This window comes from Diadema antillarum, unplaced genomic scaffold (genome assembly GCF_040938485.1).
Source record: "Diadema antillarum isolate AM-2024a unplaced genomic scaffold, OU_Dant_1.0 scf00000112, whole genome shotgun sequence".
Classification (NCBI taxonomy): Eukaryota; Metazoa; Echinodermata; class Echinoidea; order Diadematoida; family Diadematidae; genus Diadema; species Diadema antillarum.
The window spans coordinates 2,031,789-2,048,333 of NW_027271001.1; the positions used below are offsets into that span (position 1 = coordinate 2,031,789).

Sequence of the window (16,545 nt, forward strand, 5' to 3'; positions counted from 1 at the left end):
GTTTCTTATCACTGAACTAAAAAACTTTACTGAAATGTTTTTTTTTTTAAATCTTTTCTCTACTTCTAGATCTAGTAGTAGACATCTAATACAAATGGTTCTGCTTTTGATTGATTCAAAAAATGTGATCACTTTCTCTACAAATAGAACATAGACTATGTCGCTTTAAAAAAAAATAATAAAAATGATGTCAAATTCTGTTAGCTTGGAAGGCAGCAGTTTTCAGGACACTGCATTTAAAGGTGCATGGTCCTGGTGTTTTAGTCAAATGCGTACGCGGGTGCACGGTGCAAGTTTCCTATAGAGACCTACGCTATCGACTCCTCTTTAGCGCTTATGCTGTGGCCCACTTCCCCGAGTCTGAAGAAGTCTGATTCACTGTAGTCAGTGGTCCAATCACAGTTCGGCTCATGATTCGGCTGAGGGGGGTGACAGCTTTAGCAAACTTCTTTTGTGATGTCATAATAAAAAGCACATATGCACGCATCTTGGCATTACTACAGACTGCGCGATGCGCAGACAAGACAGCAAAGGCAATGTTACTAAGCAACACCTACGCACTTTACTCTTGATGACAGCTCAACTTCGGTAATCTTCGTATCAATGCTAACAGTGATTGGCAGTATCATCAACAGCGCCCTCTACACTACCGGGACTATACACCTTTAAATCTTCATTTTTTATTGATATAAAACTAAATTTGATATAAAGACAGAAATGTTTTGTCTTACACTTGTTTTGTGATTTCTTTTCTTCTTTCATTCCTCTCACTGATTTGTTCACTGTCAGGTCAAGGATCTTATCGGATATGTAACGGGAAAAAAAAATACTATGGACCTACCAAGTGAAAGCCAATGTGCTGTGTTATGCGGTATAAAGGAGATCAAAGTTGTGAGTGTACTGATACTGTCCTTATGTTTGAATGAGAACAGATGTTGAGCTATGTTTACTTTTCTATCAATATTTTCAAATGCTCTTTGGCCTGCCAGAAAGTGTCGAGATGCTTCTTCTCAATTGTCAGCTGCTATGTCTAATTTGACGCAGAAGTGTTGAATAGTGGATATATTCATTTATAGCCTGCTGTTTTGGGTCACATTCGTACATTCACAATGGTAGTTAGTGCAATGCACAAACAGATGACACGACCCCTCCAGTCCAAATGCAAGCTCATGTGGATGAATTTGGTTGAATTTTTTGTCATGAATTATAACATGTAATAATTCTATAGCTGCAGCTCTGGAATTTTCTCTTTCTTTGCCGAAGTTTGCGTCGTCAATTTTGTGTTGACTTGTATGTGCCGTGACTAATGAGCAATTGTGCAAAAAAAAAAAGGAAACAAAAAGAAGAAGAGAGAAATCTGTAAGATACCATTTTGTTGTAGCTGGTCATCACATTTTATTCTCAGAAAAGCAAAAGGAACCGAATCTACTGGTAACCCCTGAGCACAGAAGATGAGAATAGAGCCCCAAAATTATTCTTAAGATTCTGAACATGAATCTAATTGACTACCAGCTGCATCATAAAACTGATAGTGATTCATTTACTTTTCTTTCCCTGTAGGAAAATCGGACTGTACCTCCACCTGGACAAAATGGTAAGGAAGCAAAAACTCTTGGAGATGAAAACATGTTTTTTTCTGTCAGTCTCTGCACTAATTCTTTCAAAGTTACATTTTAGGTTCCTGTTAGTAAACTTATAGAAGTGCTGTTTCTACGTTTGGATCTTTATAGCAGTTTATCAGTTAAAGCAGGGATTTTTTTTGGGGGGTGGGGGTGGGGGCTGTTTGTTATGCCTCCGCCACGAAGTGGTGCCGGAGGCAGCCGGAGGCATTATGATTTCGGGTTGTCCGTCCGTCCATACGTACGTCCGTACGTCTGTACATCCGTACGTCCTTCCTCATTTGTTTACACGATAACTTGAGTAATATTGACTGGAATTTTACAAAACTTGGTCCAAGTATAAAGTATGATAGGGCAATTACTTGATTAGATTTTGGGGGAAATCGGCTAAAGGCCAAAGGTCAAGGTCAAATCAAGACTGGATCAAGCAAATTTCACCAAACTTTGTCCAGGATGATGTATGATGAGACGATTACTTCATTAGTTTTTGGGTGAAATTGGACAGAGGTCAAAGGTCAAAGATCAAGGTCAAATCCTAAAATGTATCTGGATCTGGATGTGTACAGTGCAGGACCGTTGTGGTATAGTGTTTTACGTATCTGTTTACGTGATAACTCAAAACTGGATGAAGCAACTTTCACCAAACACGGTCCAAGGATGACGTATGATGGGGCAATTAGTTGAGTAGTTTTTTAGTGAAATTGGAAAGAGGTCAATGGTCAAAAGGTCGAGGTCAAATGCTAAAAATGTTGCTATTTCCCCCATATCTATTCAATACCCAAAGGTATTTTCTTGAAACTTAGTGTAGACATGTACTACTGCCTAAAGATTCTCCAGAGAGAGTTTCATGTCACAAAGTCAAAGGTCAGGTGAAAATGTTACAATTTCACTTTTCTCGCAAATGGTCCAATGTATCTTAGGACAAGAGAACTTGGTACATATGCATGTACTGACTGGCAGGGAATATATTAGTATGCAATGTATGTCAGGGCCCACTCTGGGATATTTCCTGTCAGAATGTCAAAGACTAAGGGTCAAAGGCCAGGCTGAAGTGCAAAAAAAAACTTTTGTTTTATACTGTCATTACAATTTTTCTTCATACCTTGAAAATTACTCAGTGCATAAACTTATAAAAGGGTCGGTCAAAAGTCCAGGAAATTCCACAATTCAACAAATACATGTAGCTGCACTCTTAGACAGTTATAGCAACCCTAGTTCAAGGAAAGTGAACATTCAAGACATTTCTGACAAACCTGTCATTTCAGTATATTGCCAGTTATGTGAAACTGTCATCACACATTGTGAAGACATTGTACTATATACCTACTGGGAGAATCATGCATTATGGCGGAGGCATACCAGTTGCCATAGCGACATTTCTAGTTTGTTTTTGTGATGTCTTCCAATTCATCCAAGGAGTGGGTAAGAGAATTATTATACGTGGTACCTGTGTTTTGAGACTTCTGTCATGTAAGATGTCTAAAATTTATTAAACACATGCCTGTTCCAGTTTTCACACTCTATGTTCAACTTGATGATTAAAAACAAAATCCAATGTTTGCCTGAGTTTCTTGTTAGAATGCAAATTGGACTGTAGAGATTGTAGTAGTATTAGTATATTTCTGACATATTCTTTTAACATGCATGTTGATGTTGGAGTCTCATATTCCCACAAATCCCAACTCTTCTATATTCACTCAGTTTATACAGTGAAATCATGACGTCACGCTCACTGACGAATCAAATTCTAATGTGTAAGTAGACAAAGTGTAAAGTAAGATAATGGGATTTGACCCACTGTACCAATTTTAGTTTATTCAATCCTGCTCCATGACGTTCTGTGTTTCAGAGGTATTGCTTGCCGTTAACTCTGTGGGGATCTGTGGGTCAGACCTCAAGTACTGGTCACACGGCTACTGTGGCCGCTTCAAGATGACCGGACCCATGGTCATTGGCCACGAGGCCAGTGGCACAGTGGCTGCCGTTGGCTCGGGGGTGAAGCATCTAGCTGTAGGTGAGTTTGGAATGGTGGGCAGATGTGAAATGCCTTGTGGTGGTAAGCATAACATTATAGAGTGCATTGTGAGTCATTCTGATATTAAGAATTTGGCGTACTCATCATATGGGTTGGTTCAAATGTAATTGTTCAACCTCAACTTGTATTCAAATTTAGTGTTCTAGGAAATTTTGGAGAATTTCAGTTCCCTTTTCTTTTTATGTTTTCCTTTTTACTTATACATTTCATGACCAAAGGGTACTATTCAAATTCTAAGTTTCCAAGTAATTGACCTGGAATTGAAGTTTAACTGAGCAAATTACTGTTAGAAATCGAATATAAAATAGTTTTGGTTGGTGTACTTTTGTTGGGGGAAACGAAATGGAAAGAAATGAATATTATACTGAGGGAAGCAGTTTTCAGACAGAGAGGTTTATTGAGAAGGCTTGTGTGAAACACAGTGCTACCACAAGAGCTAGATGAATATTATGCACCTGGGAAATAGACAGACAGGTAGACAGACAGCCAAATTGTTATTGAGAAAGAATAGTTGTATTTTTTTTTTCCTCTCCTTTTCAAGTCAATCTCTAGGGCCCAACTCATCTCTTCATTTATTGACATTGTTATTCACTGATAAACTTATTTGATGGTTCACAGTTCACAGCATGTACTTTGTTCACATAGCAATCTTTTATAAACTCCAATTTGGGGTTGATTGTGTGAGGCTGCATTGTTTGTTGCTAGTTATTTTCCATTCAAGAGTCAAATTCTATCGCAATTTTGCCCTATGAATTCCATAAAATCACCATTAGTGGCAATTCACTGTTTGTCTTCCGTGCTGATATGGAATGTATACAACTTTGACCCCATGCATATCTACAATATGAAGGATTTTTAGCTGTCATGCCATGTGTCTTGACAGACAAGTCACCCTTTAGCTTACTTTTCAGTCCCTCAAACTTGTAACAAGATGACTATACACAATTGCTACATTTGGACATTGGCTGTATCTAAACTTATGCTCATCCCTATGGTGCCTACTTCTTGCCACCCCAACCCCCACCCCCCCCCCCCCCCCCCAGGAAAAAAAAAAATCAACAAAAACAACACAAAACAAAAAGTATGGAAAGTTAATTATGAAAGAACATTAATTTTGTTTATTTCTTTTGTGGTTTTGATTTTTTTTAGAAGGCTACAAACAAAATCAGCCACCATTTTGACTGATGGTTTGTTTGAAAACATAATTTTCTTGTACATGTGGCTAACGAATGAGATGAATGTGCATGTACATATTATGTGGTTCGTAATGGCCCAGTCTTACATGTATGTAACAAATTGTTAATGTCATAGCTGTCTATCTACTGTATACGCTATATATTTCGCGGGGGTTTTATTTTCGCGAATTTCGCGAGTCGGGAGCTATTCGCGAAATTAACAACACGCGAAAATATTACCTTCCAAAATGAATCCCTTGCCTTGATGATACGAACATTTCAGTACTACAGTAGTACTCTATACCATGTCATGGCTTACCGAACAGACCATACTGGCTAAGCTTGTTTACGTACATATAGCACGTCCACGTCTACTTACTCAATTACGAATACTGTAGAGAGCCAATCCATTATCGGAAGGGGACCACTCGTCAGAAATCTAGCGCGATGGACTTAACCACTTCAAAAATGTTGAATTCTAACTTACTAGGTCGCAGAGTTTGGTAAGTTTTTTTCATGCAGTGTATAACTAGTATCATTCTTATATGCTAGTAAGTTGAAAATTCACACTTTCTTTGCCACTTCATATTTTCTCTGGTCCCCCAATCGCGAATTCAACCACTCGCGAAAATGTGTGAGAGCGGCATTTCGCAAAAATTTATGTACGCGAAAATTATAGCGTATACAGTAGTTGTTCACAGGTTGCAATACATGAAAAACCAGTGTTTCTTTTCTTTCTTTCTGTTTTTCTTTTTTCTTTTTTTTATCTTTTTTTGTGGGGGGGGGGGGCTTTGTAATGCATTGCAAACTGTAAAGTGATTATTTTATTAATAGCCAATGAAATATCTTTGACGGGGTGATTTTAATGAAAATCACTTTTTTGTTATTAATTGTCTGATAATCAGTTAAGTGATATTCTGTCTAAATCCTACTTGTCTTATCCCCAAAATGAAGCCACCACAGCACTTCAAAGGAAAGGTGATCCCATTTGTAAGAGTACTTTGGCTGCCAAGTTGTTGTTTTTTAATGCTCTCATGAACATTTGACATTCTATAGATATGGTATTTTATCCCCCCCAACAGTGACATATTTACATTTGTAAATTATTAATGTGTATTACATCAAGTGATGTAGATTCTTTTATGTCACTATTTCGTACTCCTTTAATGTCTTTCACTCTCTCTCAATCCCTAGGTGATCGCGTTGCCATAGAGCCTGGCGTACCGTGCAGGATGTGCAGTCTGTGCCGAGAGGGAAAGTACAACCTGTGTAAGGACGTCCAGTTCTGTGCCACTCCTCCTGTGGATGGCAACCTGTGCCAGTATTACCTACATCCAGCAGACTTCTGCTTCAAGTGAGACTGATGGGCTTAAAGGCATAATTTACCATTTGCAGATGAAACAAAAACCCAGCATTAGTGCTTTAAAATGGTTCCAAAATGGGAGTTTGGGATAGAAACAACCATTGTAAAAATTTGAATCCGTATAATCAATGTTGAGTATTGTTAGATGCATAAGATGTGAACAATAGGTACGTGTAACAAAAATGTTGCCAGACTAAACCGTCTATAGTTATGGTTTAATGAGAAAAATACTGATCTCCTTATGTTTTGGGCTTTATTGCCAAAATTTAATATGGTAGGTTGTTTTGTGATACAACAGACCTACACATATGCATCAAATATGATATCTTGAACATTCTTAAAATCACTGTTCCCAAAGGTAAACAGGGCCTTTAATGACAACAGTAGCAAAATTCACATTGTCGTCATCATCATCATCATCATTATCAATTCATTATCATATTACATCATCATCGTATACTGCTACTTCTATTATTGTCATTATCATTGTCATCTCTATTATTGTAATTATTGTTATGATTATTTTTAGTAGTTATTGGAGTTGATATCCTGGTCATCACTAATTGTTTTGTTGTTATTGCCATAAATGAGAAAGCAGCAGTTGTATTATGTAGGTAATGTTATCATTATTATACTACATGAACAGTAGTAATAACATCTTTTTCTCTCAGTTCACACTTTTCCAGAGTATGCGCTTTCTTTCCAATATTTAGATAGGTTAGGTGAGTCCATTTCAATTGAGCTATACATCATTTTAAAGCTTAGAGTCTGCTCTTTCAGAATCTGCCCTTAACTAAAAATCCACGTCTGGCGACTTTTTGTTGGGTTTTGTGATGCAGGGTCACATATTGACCGATTCGGGTTCGTTGAGGGCAGCAAACATTTTACGGCACAGGGCGCAGCCATAGTGGGTGTATCAGCTGACCCCCCCTGCTCTCCCCCACCCCGGGGCAACATGTTTATCACGCAATTGTAACAAAGGTTCGCGCACTCAGTACGAGACGCCTATTGGCTAAAGCAGTTTTTCATTCTGCGCGTGTGCTAATGTAGGGAGAGGAGTGGGGGAGTGCGGAGGGGGGATCGGCTGATACACCCACTATGGCTGCACCCATGCCAAAAATACACATAGCGCGTCACAGAATCGGTCAATAGGCTTTTTAGCTCACCTGAGCCAAAGGCTCAAGTGAGCTATTGCGATCGCCCTTCGTCCGGCGTCCGTCGTGCGTCGTGCGTCGTCCGTCGTCCGTCGTGCGTCGTGCGTAAACTTTTTACATTTTCACCTTCTTCTTGAAAACCCCAAGACCGATTTTCATCAAACTTGGCAGGTAGCATCCCTAGGGGGTTAGGAACTCAATTTGTTAAAATGGGCACCATGACCCACCCAGGGGGCCCCCAGAGGGGCCCAAACCCCCCAAAATTAAGGAATCTGTAAAAATCTTCTTCTCTAGAACCAGAAGTGATAGAGCTAAGTTAATACTATGAGTTAGTACATTGATGACTGTAGTTTCAAGTTTGTTCATGGCAGAATCAGGGATGCCCCCCTTGGGACCCAGGGGAAGGGGGTGGGGAGGGGTTCTATTAAATGGGGCCTAAATTGTACACTTTCATCTTCTTCTGGAGAATCCCAGGACCCATTTTCACCAAACTTGGCAGGTAGCATCCCTAGGGGGTTAGGAACTCAATTTGTTAAAATGGGCACCATGCCCCACCCAGGGGGCCCCCAGGGGACCCCCAGGGGGCCCAAATCCCCCAAAATTAAGGAATCTTTAAAAATTTTCTTCTCTAGAACCAGAAGTGATGGAGCTAAGTTAATACTATGAGTTAGTACATTGATGACTGCAGTTTCAAGTTTGTTCATGGCAGAATCAGGGATGCCCCCCTTGGGACCCAGGGGAGGGGGATGAGGAGGGGTCCTAATGGGGCCTAAATTGTATATTTTTATCTTCTTCTTTAGAACCCCATGACCCATTTTCACCAAACTTGGCAGGTAGCATCCCTAAGGGGTTAGGATCTCAATTTGTTAAAATGGGCACCATGCCCCACCCAGGGGGCCCCCAGGGGGCCCAACCCCCCCCCCCCCCCAAATGAAGGAATCTTTAAAAATTTTCTCTAGAATCAGAAGTTATAGAGCTAAGATAATACTATGAGTTAGTACATTAATGACTGTAGTTTCGAGTTTGTTCATAGGAGATCCAGGGGTGCCCCTCTGGGGGGCAGGGGTGGGGGGGGGGGGGGGGTGGTTGGGAAGGTCCAAATGGGGGCCTGAATTGTACATTGTCATCTTCTTCCTGAAAACCTCATGATGGATTTTCGTCAAATTTGGCAGGTAGCATCCTTAGGGGGTCTGCGTGAAAGGTGAACTTGCGATACTCAGGTGAGCGCTAGACCCGCGGGTCTCTTGTTATTTTTGTTTTCATTCTTTCTTTTTCAAAATGCAGTCAGTGGCATGAAATTATGCTTCATGATTTTAGTCACAGTGTAATCACAGCATCTAAGAAGTTGGAACTGTTATCTGGTACTTAGCACTTATGCTGATGTGTTCTTATCTTCTTCTCATTAATCACAGGCTTCCGTCCAATGTGAGCTTCGATGAGGGCGCCCTCGTGGAACCCCTCGCAGTGGCTCTCTACACCTGCAGTAGGGCCAACGTCACGTTGGGGTCAAAGGTCCTTATATGTGGAAGTGGTAAGTTGACTCTGCAGATAATGTGCCTGCCAGTGGCTTTTTTTGTGCCTGTTCAGTCTTATCAACAAGATGGCTATCATGTGAAACAATACCGTATGGTATGCGGACAGGTACTGTAAAAGTGGATATTTGCATCAGAACTTTCTATGCTTGGCTGGTTGGGTAAAATTTTTGATTCCACAGAATCAGGACATCAATTACTGGAACATATGACATGCAAAAATATTCGTGAACAAATTCTTTGCCTATTACCGGTGTTTTAGCATTTCCCTCGCAGATATAAATCTTGCTAATTTTGCTTGCTAGACAGCTGGATTGATGTTGGAAGTGTGATAATTTCACTCTGCATTCACAGGCAGGTGGCCAACAAAGGCAAGTTTCTGCTTGTATTTTTGTATCATTGTTCCTGTTCGTTGATATATGGTGCACGAGCTCTGTGTATCCGACAGTGGTCATTGAAGTGAACTATTGTAACTACGAGAATGTACAATTACTGGAACAATGCAAATATTAGCAAAGACAAACAATGATACTGTTGATGTAAAACCATTGTGAATTGCACAAATAGCCGAGATTAGCAAAAGTGATATGCACGCAAAGTTTGTTTTGTTTTGTTTTTTCCCCACAATGCATTGAAAGTCAGTGGCAATTCACAAAGAAAGTTTTATCCCACAAAAAAGGCTGTTGGCTCCAATTCACAAAAGTTTCCTGCTGTGAATGTTTCTGGTTTTGTAGTATGTGACAATAGGGAGCTTTAGATTTTGACGCGCGGACGTTTGAGATGACGAGTGCGCTGGACGTTCTCCTTTCCCCTGCGTCGTGTTGAAAAGAAGCTTTAGATTACGCTGGGACGCAACGTATAAAGAATAAAATCGCGCCCCCATATGATCGGTGCATGAAGTAGCTCTCTACGTTGGAAACTGTGCGGACGTAAAAATAGCCAGTACGCGTAGTGAAAAACTCGGGCGACGCAAGCTAAAAATAGATCGACTTGACGCGCGCTTCTGCGAACGTTCGGAACATGTTTTTTCCCTCTGAACGTCCGCGCATCAAAAATCTAAAGCTCCCTAGTGGTATAGCTGTCGGGGTACTTTGAAGTAGCTTTCTGAGTCACATGACTTTGATGGCTCGTTCTCATCACTGGTTTTGAGTCTTACCAAATGTGCATGAGATGTGATATTTATTTCATCTAATTGAGGCTAATCCTTGGTAAATATTGTGAGCAAAGTGCGGGGTACATGTCAAAGACTAGTGACAGGTCATGATTAAAAAGAAAATAGATAAATAATTATGAAAATTCTTTCATCTTTCAATCCAGGCCCTGTGGGCATACTTACAATGCTAACAGCAAAATCCATGGGTGCCAGCCAAGTCATCATCACAGGTGAGGTCAAAGCGAAATGATGTAGAAAAGACCACCCTTAAATGTTTACAGTGCCCACAATTTACATAACATGCCAATAACATAAACTTCATTTTGAAGCATCAATTTTTTAACTCGTTGAGGACGATTCCCAAGTATACTCGGGCAAGCGTCTATGGGAAATGCGTGTTGTAGCAAAATCAAACTGTCCTCAAAGGATTACTATTAATATAATATGGACTGGCCTTGAGGGGGATACGACATTTATTGCCCAAACTAGAGTTGTATTGCCTGAGTCGAAAGTGAGGGCAATCAATGTCGTATCCCCCGAAAGTAGACAGTCCATATTATTATTGTTGCCCATTTCAGGCATTTCAGACATCATTGAGCAGTAACTTAAATCATTACAGTGTAAACTTCCCGATTTACAGTTACAAAATCCACTCGGCATCAGGTCGAACCCTACACCACTGCGCTCAACTACACCCACATGCTTGCACATAACCCCTATGCACAATTCAGGTACGTGGCGCGCTCACACAGTCGTAGCGATCATCCTCTTTTTTTTACGTGCTAACGTATGGGAATTCGCCCTTCATCGCGAAACCTCTCCACGAGAAACTCTCATTTCTTCGTGTGTTCATGTAAACCCCGAAGAAGAATGATACCCGCAAATATTGCCCGCTTGAAGCTGGTAGTTTGTGCATGTGTTTACATGTAAAGTTAATGGCGAAACCCGGAAGAAGGATGATACCAACTAATATTGCCCGCTGGAAACAAGTGGTTTCCCAACCAATCAAAATACCAAATACAATTGCCCGGCAAAACTACCTTATATGGGTAATAATATAACATATGGCAATGTCTATGAAACCATGTATCTCAGCAATGTAGAGTCAAACCTGTCTATAGCGGCCACCCAAGGGAGACGAAAAAAGTGGCTGCTATAGACAGGTCATCCAACTTTGTGTGCATTGCCTACATATACATGTATCATTAAACACTTACATGTACATGTATGTGTGTACGTATGCACACGTGTGTTTCATGCCGTGAACAATGCCGGTGTTTAAAAAATTGTTGCACAGTTAGCATGTGTACAATCGTGAAGAAACTTGACACTAATGCATTATTATGACTGAATGAGTGATGAATGCAGCGGTTGCAATCACTAAACGTTGCCAATGAATGACTGGCACTGCTACAAAGCAGAAAAACACCCTGAATTATCAGCTCTTTGGCTGCTATAGACAGGTTAAAATCTATTGCGGGAAACAAAATTTGTGGCCGCTGGCCGTGTTAGACAGGTGGTCGCTATACACAGGTTCTTTAACAGGGTTTTTCTCTCGGGGGGGGGGGGGGGGGGATTTTTCAGTGACCGCTATAGACAGGTGGCCGCTAAGGCAGGTTTGACTGTATATAACTTAATTTTAAATTGTTACTTCTGTGATAACATTTTGCAGTATTCAATCATGCTTTCAAGCTATGTTTACGTGTGGTAATCAGGATTAAATGTTTTGGTATGTGTTTCCATTTTAACCCTCTGACAACAGGAACTGGGTTTGTCTTGTACTAATTCTTTTTTGAATAATCACATCTCAGCTAGGTATTGAACTAACCTGTTGGAGACTAGTCTCGAGTGAACTCAAACAGGTGTCTGTGAGAAGTGAGTGTCATAGCAAAATCAGTTTGTCCTCAATAGGCTAACTGTGCTGTTTGTAGGGGGTCCTGGTTACGTAATCAAACCTTGATCCATGAAAATGGTTACTGGTGTTTCACCACATTTTATGTGCATAGTGGCTAGAACAATGTGTGTGGTTTCAGAAGGGTATACCAATGCCATGCAGTGTTTGATCACCTGTATGTACCTGTATGTCTAACATTATTAACATTATTAGTGAGATTAGAATTTTCTGATTTTGTCATTTTCATTTGTTAATTTGGTGTAAATCTATTGCATTCTGTGCATTTGTACAAGTGGACAAATAAAATCAAACTGAAAACTGAAAACCTATTTCTCTCTGCTGGTGCCCATGTCATCACAGACATCGACGACCACAGGCTGGAAGTCGCCAAGCAGTACGGCGCCGACTTCACGCTCAACGTCATGGGACTGAGCAGTGAGAATGCGGCCGGGAAGGTCGTCGACCTCTTGGGCTCCCAACCACACTGTGGCATGGAATGCTGTGGGTCAGACATAGCTCTCGTCACATGTATCATGGTGAGTCTTGCATTTGGTATAAACTGACTGGTGTCCTCATTTAACCCGTTGAGGACGGACTGTTTTTGCTACAACACGCATTTCCCATAGACCCCTGCCTGCCCGAGTATACTCAAGACCCGTCCTCAATGGGTTAATAGTCATATTTCAAACCTGAGCACAAATCTGCTGCTTTTACAAAAAGGCAAATTAAAATTATTGAGAATGGAATTTTTTTTGAAAAAAGAAAGATAATGGCTAGATGTATGTTGGTATTGTCCATTACATTATGTCATGTCTGTCAGCATCAGCACACCTGATGCAAGTTATGTGAAGAGATAAGCATACATTTTTGTGAAATATCCATTTATGTTAGCGTCCACATCAGAGATATTTTAATTTCATTGTCTGAGCATCTATCTATTCATCCTTGCAGAGTATCTATTGGTACTTTCATAGTGTTAACTCTGATAAAGTCTTGATTATTTGTTTCTTTGAAGGCCACACAATTGACTTGAGGTACCCAAAAATTGAGCTATAAAGATCTGGGGTCATCAGAGCAAAGTTCAAAGGTTTAGAGTCACAGTGCAATATTTTTCATTCTAAAATTATACAACCAAAATTTGATGAAAGTTTATCAAAGGACAGGGCCGTTATAATACAATCCAGTCACTTGATTTTCAAATTGATGTATCAGCAAGCAAAGTTCAAGGTTTATGTCCAATATGGTAACACTTTGAGCTATAGCAAGAAATTTATGGCAGGGGAAAAGCCAGGCATAACACAATTTCAAACATCACACAAGACAATCCGGTGGAATGATTTTTAGGGACAGATTTAAGAACTTACAGGCCCTGTATTGTAAAAGTCCTGCATCGATTTGACTAGAGTGTAGCGACAACATCAGCCAGTCAGGTTTCAGTTGTCCGCATTATCCATTCACTGTAATAAGTGATGACATATGAAGCAATACATTTCCATGCTTTGTGACCATGGAACTTCATACATTGTTTCACCATTTCCAGCAGAACTTCTTGCCAAATTGATGAAAATGGCCTGGGAACAAAATACATGTCTACCAGTCTAGTATATTTTTTCCCAGGCCATTTTTTCATAACTGAAAGGTGATATGAGGTTTTATGAGATCTCTCTTATTTTTAGAGAAAATAATGCCAAGGAGTGCATTGGTCATCACTGTCTTGTGTTAATAGAAAGAGTAATACACTTTTCAGAGAGCTCAGTTGCCCCATGTTTGCAGAAGTCCTACGTGGATGCAGTGTAAAGGCATCAGTTGGATGGATATTGTAATCTTTGATGCAAAGATCATAACTGTTAACCTGTTGATTACGAGTCCCGAGTATACTAGGGCAAGTGTCTATGGGAAATGCGTGTTGTAACAAAATCAGCCTGAGTATCCTCAGTGGGTTAAACGCAATGAATGGTAAGGAAATACATTTCTGTGTTACAGTTGTATGTGACCACGGACTATGATGCATCATTTATTTTCTTGTCTGAATTCCTCGTCAAACTGACTTGTGTTTTGCACCCAGGCCTGCCGACCTGGAGGAAGTGTTCTGCTGGTCGGCCGTGGCTCCATGGAACCCAAACTCCCCGTCACTCTCATCTCGGTCAAAGAGCTGGAACTGAAAGGAATATTTCGCTATGCAAACATGTGAGGAATGACATTTTGCTTGAGAGAATTTTGATAAACATTGTGGTCAAAATTCACCGAGATGGATTTAAGTCAAACCCAAGTTTCAACCCTTGTCCATTACATGTAGAGGAGCATGCTTTGTGCATGTGTGTGCCACTGCGCTTTCGTGACCGGTTTTCTTTTTGCATACAAGATCTTTCAAAAGCATTGAATACAAGTGAAGTTTGCATTTTCTGTGGACTAGATTTACATGTAATATTAAAGATGCCTTAGTGAGCTCTAGCCTTTGATATGGAAGGATGTGATTTGTGCTATATATGATTACTGAATTGCTATATGGTGTAACACAGTTTCATCATAGTCTGGTATCAAGGAACCTTAATTGTTAATTGTGGCTTTGGGAATGTGGCATAACGTCATTGCTTGCTGTTTCTTAAACAGAGGATAAAGGAGACTTGCTTTTCAAGAGAAATTGAACATGCTGACACTTCACCTCCAAAAAAAAAAGTCACAGATTTTTTTTTTTTTTTTCTTCAAAACTGCCCATGGAATTCCATTTTAATGGATGTCACATTTGTTAATTAGCATATTGTCAAATATCGTAATCTAAATTACTCCAGTATTTCATGGGTTGGTTGACTCTTCATGAGTGTCTAGCTTCTGTGTCCCTGCATTGTAAAGATACAAGTTTGTTTGTTTGTTTGCTTTTTTTCCGTGGGGATACATTCCACTTCAAAGCTTTGAAGGCAGTTTAATTGATAGTGATAAACTCCTGTGATGTTTGATGTGCCCTGATCTTATTAATGGAAATAGACAACGTATGAATGTGGCAGAATTTTCAGGCCCTTCAGACATCCTGTGCGAAACTGTAGCATATTTTGTTTTGTGGCAGGTATCCCAAAGCCATAAGCTTGCTGTCCTCTGGTCAAATGCCGGTCAAGGGCCTCGTCACCCACCGCTTCCCTCTGCAGCGGGTCAGCGACGCGTTTGAGACGGCCGCAAGCAGGGAGTGCCAAGCTATGAAGGTCATCATTCACTGCGACTGACCTTTCACCCCTTCCCCCAAATCATGGAGAATGGACCACTTCCAGATATTTGAGAAAGACAAAAAAGAAAGTGTCATGTGAGACTGTTGGATACTACACTGAACATTCCGCACACCCTGCTGCCGGACGTTTACAGGAGGTCTAGGAGAATGTGAAAGTCTCGCTGTATTTGCAGAGGTTGTTGAACTCTTTCACAAAGCATTGTGGGTAGGCTCCAAACAGGAAATGGGTTTATTGTGGATTCAAGAAACACTTCATTTGGAAAACAGATCATCACACATGTTCTACAATTGAAGAAGATAATTGTTAAATACATTATCACAAGAAAATAAAAAACAGTTCAGTTTATGTGTCTGGAGGACCCCTTTGAACATAGGTAAGAACTTAGCAAGAAAAAAAAAAGAAGGAAAAAGAAGAAAAGGAACCCAATAGACATTTAAGTTTTTCTGTGCTACAAAAATCTGAAATTTGTCACATGTTCCTTCAAAGCATATATTATTTTAAAGGTGACATTCTAATTCTTTTTATGACAAAAATCAAAAATCATCAAAATGGTGAGCGGAAAGAGAGAGTCAGTGTTCTGTTTTCCTTTCCTTTCATTCCTTAAAGGAAGCTATAACAAACTACTGTTTTAAGTGGTACAATGTATAATAGATGATATTGTGTAGATGTTGATATTGAAATAATTGACAGAGATAAGAAATTAAATCTCAACATTTACTTTGCTATTTCTGACTGTCAGTACTAATGAAATACTGTAAAATTGGATATTTTCGTATGGAAAATTTGTCACACTTGGCTGGGTAGGATGAATTTCGCATGTTTTTAATTCTGCAGAATAAGGGCATTAATTACTGGAACATCTGGCATGCAAAAATATTTGCATGCATTTATTTTTGCGCTAGGTGATATTGGTTGTAATTTGCGGGAAATGCACAAAAATTTCCACACCATGAAAATTTCTACTTTAAAATAGTAATCTGTGGATAATGTATTGTCTAGACATTTAATGTTCTGATAAACAAATTCTACAGACAGTCTGATATCACAAGTCAAGAGTTTCAAATGTAAATTTGAAGCCACTTTGATCTTTGTGCCTTATGTGAGCTTTTAACCGAACTATTCAAAAGATGATAATGTCATCAATTAATTGATAGAATTAAATGCACAAATAGCTCATCACTAGAGCATGTAGGCAGGTTATACTTCAAAAAGTGGAAGATATATCACCTCATCATTTGACCACACTGAAGTAACAGTCTGTAATTGAAAAAAAAGAAAGAAAAAAAAAAAAGGACAAACACTAATCTTTGCAGCACATGGTCAAACATACCACCATATTACTCTCGTGAAATAAGCATGTGAAATCCATATTGCCCTTTTCATGTCGTTGTTTGCCAAGGTC

General features: G+C 39.7%; 1 protein-coding gene across 1 annotated transcript; it reads left to right on the forward strand.

Moving 5' to 3' along the window:
- Positions 1 to 797: 797 nt before the first annotated feature.
- On the forward strand, positions 798 to 15,140 carry LOC139719573 (sorbitol dehydrogenase-like). The gene is made up of 9 exons (XM_071630985.1): positions 798 to 891; positions 1,561 to 1,594; positions 3,469 to 3,633; positions 6,024 to 6,183; positions 8,759 to 8,877; positions 10,196 to 10,261; positions 12,286 to 12,461; positions 13,991 to 14,112; positions 14,987 to 15,140. The coding sequence occupies exons 1-9, from the start codon at positions 832 to 834 to the stop codon at positions 15,138 to 15,140; spliced, it is 1,056 nt and encodes a 351-aa protein (XP_071487086.1). The 5' UTR covers positions 798 to 831.
- Positions 15,141 to 16,545: the final 1,405 nt, after the last annotated feature.